The 3,881-nt window shown below is 38.6% G+C and overlaps 1 protein-coding gene across 1 annotated transcript; it reads left to right on the top strand.

Moving 5' to 3' along the window:
• The first annotated feature begins 1,420 nt into the window (after positions 1-1,420).
• On the top strand, positions 1,421-3,223 carry LOC6583796. The gene is made up of 5 exons (XM_002009425.4): positions 1,421-1,665; positions 1,728-2,037; positions 2,099-2,175; positions 2,320-2,737; positions 2,810-3,223. Exons 1-5 carry the CDS (start codon positions 1,448-1,450, stop codon positions 3,068-3,070), a joined length of 1,284 nt encoding a protein of 427 aa, XP_002009461.1. The 5' UTR covers positions 1,421-1,447; the 3' UTR covers positions 3,071-3,223.
• Positions 3,224-3,881: the final 658 nt, after the last annotated feature.

Genomic DNA, 3,881 nt, shown 5'->3' on the forward strand with positions numbered 1-3,881 from the left:
AAACTAAGCAACAGACCTAATTCATATGGTAAATTAAGATTAATAAATATGATTATGAAGCTGTTAGTTTTTTTTTTTTGGTCTAAAAGAAACAAGTAAGAACGTTGCAGTCGGGCGTTACCGACTGCGGAATACTCATTCACATCCCATCAACAATTTAGTAGTTAAGTTTCGCTCTAATAATGTAGAATATACAGGTTTTTTTTTCGATTTGCCACGCCCCAACTGAGCGTAGACACCTCATTTTTGGTCAGTTTTTAGAACGAGATAACGGTACCCTAACTGCAAAGTTTGAATGCTTACCCTCAAAAAATGTGAAAATTACAGGGTATGTTTCGATATGCCACGCCTCTAAAGAGGCGTAAACATTAGGGAATCGATCGAGGAGGCTACCAGTAACTTAACTATCCAAATTTGAAGATTCTAGCTATTATACTTTAGGAGATATAAACTTTTGCGGTTTGCCACGCCCCCTGTGGGCGGACATATATCCGACAAAACTTTTTGGTCTTGGGTGATCAGTCCGAGTATATATACAAAATTTGAGGTCTCAGCCATCAATAGTGTCCAAAATATAGGAGAATTTAAAAAATCACTATATCTTCAGGTCTGATTTGCCACGCCCCCAATGGGCGTAGACTTATAATTTATCTTTAGACTTTATAGAATCATACCATTAGCTGACGTGCAAAATTTCAGCATTCTAGGTTTATAACTTTAGGAGATACAGTTTTATCCGATTTGCCACGCCCCCAATGGGCGTAGATATATCCGCCATAGCTCGTGATCTTGGGTGGTCAACGCGGACCTACATACCAAATTTCAGCTTTCTAGCTCTTTAACTAACATGATTTCTGGTATATCGGAAAATGCATTTTCCGATTTGCCACGCCCCTAGTGGGCGGATCGGGAAAATTTTAACACTTTATAAATCGGAGATATACAGGAGTATGTGTTCCAAATTTCAAGTCTCTGGCTTCAATAGCGCCGAAATAGATTGCGTTCATACGGACAGACGGACAGACGGACGGACGGACAGACGGACGGACAGCAAGACGGACATTGCACAAAACCAATATACTGATTCACTTTCGTTAATGAGTATAAAAAGTTGTGGCTGTACGAAGGCATTATTGGTACATATATTAATGCATATGTATGAACGTATGTATACATATTGATACATATTGATACATACGTATGTATATGTACATATACATTTGTGATAAGGAAGCTATCAGGGTCATACACAGTATTATTATTCTCATATTTATTAAGCATTATATTTTTATGTATGTATATGCATATATACATATGTACATATTTATAAAAAATTTAAAATTTAAAAAGAGTGCATATTTGTATTATACAATGATTAACGATTGGAAACAGTATAAAGGAGCCAAGACTAGTCAGATGCCACAGTTGTATTTCGTTATTTGGCGAGATGAAACCATTAAGTGCTTTTATTCTCGGCTTGTCCGGGCTCTTCTTGATATTCGAGGGCGCAGATGCGAGCTGTGAGCTGACAATAGAATCACCACAACCGAAAACAATAACTCATTTTGGATCGAAGCATTGGGTTTCAGAGACGACGTCGAACATAATTCGTGACGACTATGAATCAGTTGACTTATATTGTGGCAATGGATTCTCTTATAGAAAGTATGTTGAAGTATATCTCTCTAAAACAAATTAAGAGCGATTTGAATCTTGATTGAATTTAGCGATGGATACGGATGGCAAACGATGGAAAAGAAACGCATTAAGTTGACATGTAATAGCCATATAAATGAATTTACCTTTGATAATGACGGTATACGATATATAAAATGCTTGGGTGATCGGGATTCCCCCATGTATGAGAGCCTAACGTCCATGCCGGACTGCAATAAATACATGAGTCTCGTTATTGGCCAGAGTTTTGCAGAATATGGCTCCATTAAAAACGTTGCTATATGCTACGATATTGTTAAGCAGCAGCTCAAGTATGTTAGCTACACGGCCTATCCATCTAAAATTAAGTTGCTTGAACAGGTAAGACTAGCTCGGAACATATAGCTCTGTCAAAAATATCCACAGCATTTGTTCTCAATAGTCACAAGTGGGACAACTCAACGAATTGGGTCTCGACATTGAAGTAGCTTATAGCAAATATGTGTTCAAACCGATCAGGTATGTTATGTACATGAAATCGATAAGTAAATGATATAATAGTGCTTACAGAACAAATGAAAAGCTCAGATGTTCAGATTGGACCTTAAGCGAATGTTAATTATTCACAAAGCCATACAAAATACAGATTTTTCACTTTTACAGCTCAAATAGCATTATGAACGCGTTCCGCACCGACAAACAACTAAGTGTGGTGTTCGGCACCGGGACGTTCGAATATGCCAACCTAATACAGGACGACGTTTTTAGCCAGGATCTCAATGAGTTTGAAGGAATGATCTCGATTGTTTGGCTGCGGGCTCTTCGCAACGGCAATTGGCGGCATTTTCTGAACGCCCTCAGGGATGCTAGCGTCCATGATAAGTTTGATGTTAATGTCGGTGTCTCCGGTACCGTTGCCATGCCCACTCTGAATGCCTGCGAGGACAACCGCACACTGTCCATTGAAGTCGACTCGGAAAATACCATCATAGTGCCGGCACTCATCTGGGCGCATATTCGCAACGTGGGGCCAGCTCTGAATGCCTCTGAATTTGTAGTTATTGCCCATAATTCACCATTTGTGAGTGCTCGCACATCTTATGTAGAAAATGTTAACTGATTTTAATCCATTTCAATTTCGCACAATTTACAGTTCACAATCAATGAGCGGAACGGTCTATGCCAGAGCATGTGCCATGAGGTGCCCTGGCTGAAGAATAGTCTTTTCAGCAAACTACAGAAATATCCCGTCTATGGACTGATGCAGTGCTGCAAAGCTACGGATGTTCAATATAAATTGGATAATTTCCCCAAATTATCTGAAACGAAAAAAGTGGTCCAAGAACTCGATGATCCGATAACAACAACCACTACTGAAAATATAATTAGCAGTGATGCTACGGAATTCGAATAGGCGATGATCTATGACGAATGACATGACATGAATATCCGGCATACACATGTATGTATATACTTTCTTAACAACAAAGTGTAAAAAAAATATATACTTTTATATTAAGTTCATTCGGAGCACGACGCAAATAAAGACTTAAATGCAAAATAAAAACAAGTAAAAAATATGTGATTTGGACTAGAGGTGGGCACGGGCCGATTTTTTTGCACCCGGCCCGATCCGCCCACGGTTAGAATTTCAAAATTTTATCCGTACCCGAAAGCAAAAAATTTCATAACCGCGCCTAACCCGCCCGCCCGAAACAATTACAAAACATTTAATTCTTAAAAACTACAACAATTTTTTTTTTCTCAAAAATAAAAATTTGATTCTTAAAAATTACAATATTATTTACAGAAATATTACATGTTTTTATATAAGAAAAGGAGCATATCAAGATTTGCGCTTGATAGCCTTGTTCGCCTTTCATTTAAAATTTTTCCAGAAGAGGAGAATACTCGCTCGCTTGTTGCAGAGCTTACCGTTGCCTCCTGCCAAAAATTTAAGATTGACAAGTTTGAATTATAGCGTGTGGCATAATATTTATCAATTTGTAAGTCAATTGCATTTCGGTCAGGCTCGTCAAGTTTTCATTTTTATACCCTGAACCCATTTTCAATGGGAAATCAGGGTATAATGGTTTTGTTGAAATGTATGTAACAGGCAGAAGGAGGCGTGGCAGACCCCACAAAGTATATATATTCTTGATCAGGGCGACGAGCTGAGTTGATTTGGCCCTGTCCGTCTGTCTGTCCGTCTGTCCGTCTGTCCG

This window comes from Drosophila mojavensis, unplaced genomic scaffold (genome assembly GCF_018153725.1).
Source record: "Drosophila mojavensis isolate 15081-1352.22 unplaced genomic scaffold, ASM1815372v1 contig_136, whole genome shotgun sequence".
In the NCBI taxonomy this organism is placed as follows: domain Eukaryota; kingdom Metazoa; phylum Arthropoda; class Insecta; order Diptera; family Drosophilidae; genus Drosophila; species Drosophila mojavensis.

Bases quoted from the DNA above. Each gene is read 5' to 3' on its own strand.
- LOC6583796 (XM_002009425.4), top strand. From the start codon at position 1,448: ATGAAACCATTAAGTGCTTTTATTCTCGGCTTGTCCGGGCTCTTCTTG. The intron at 2,038-2,098 runs GTAAGACTAGCT...TGTTCTCAATAG, and splicing joins AAATTAAGTTGCTTGAACAG to TCACAAGTGGGACAACTCAA. The intron at 2,176-2,319 runs GTATGTTATGTA...TCACTTTTACAG, and splicing joins TATGTGTTCAAACCGATCAG to CTCAAATAGCATTATGAACG.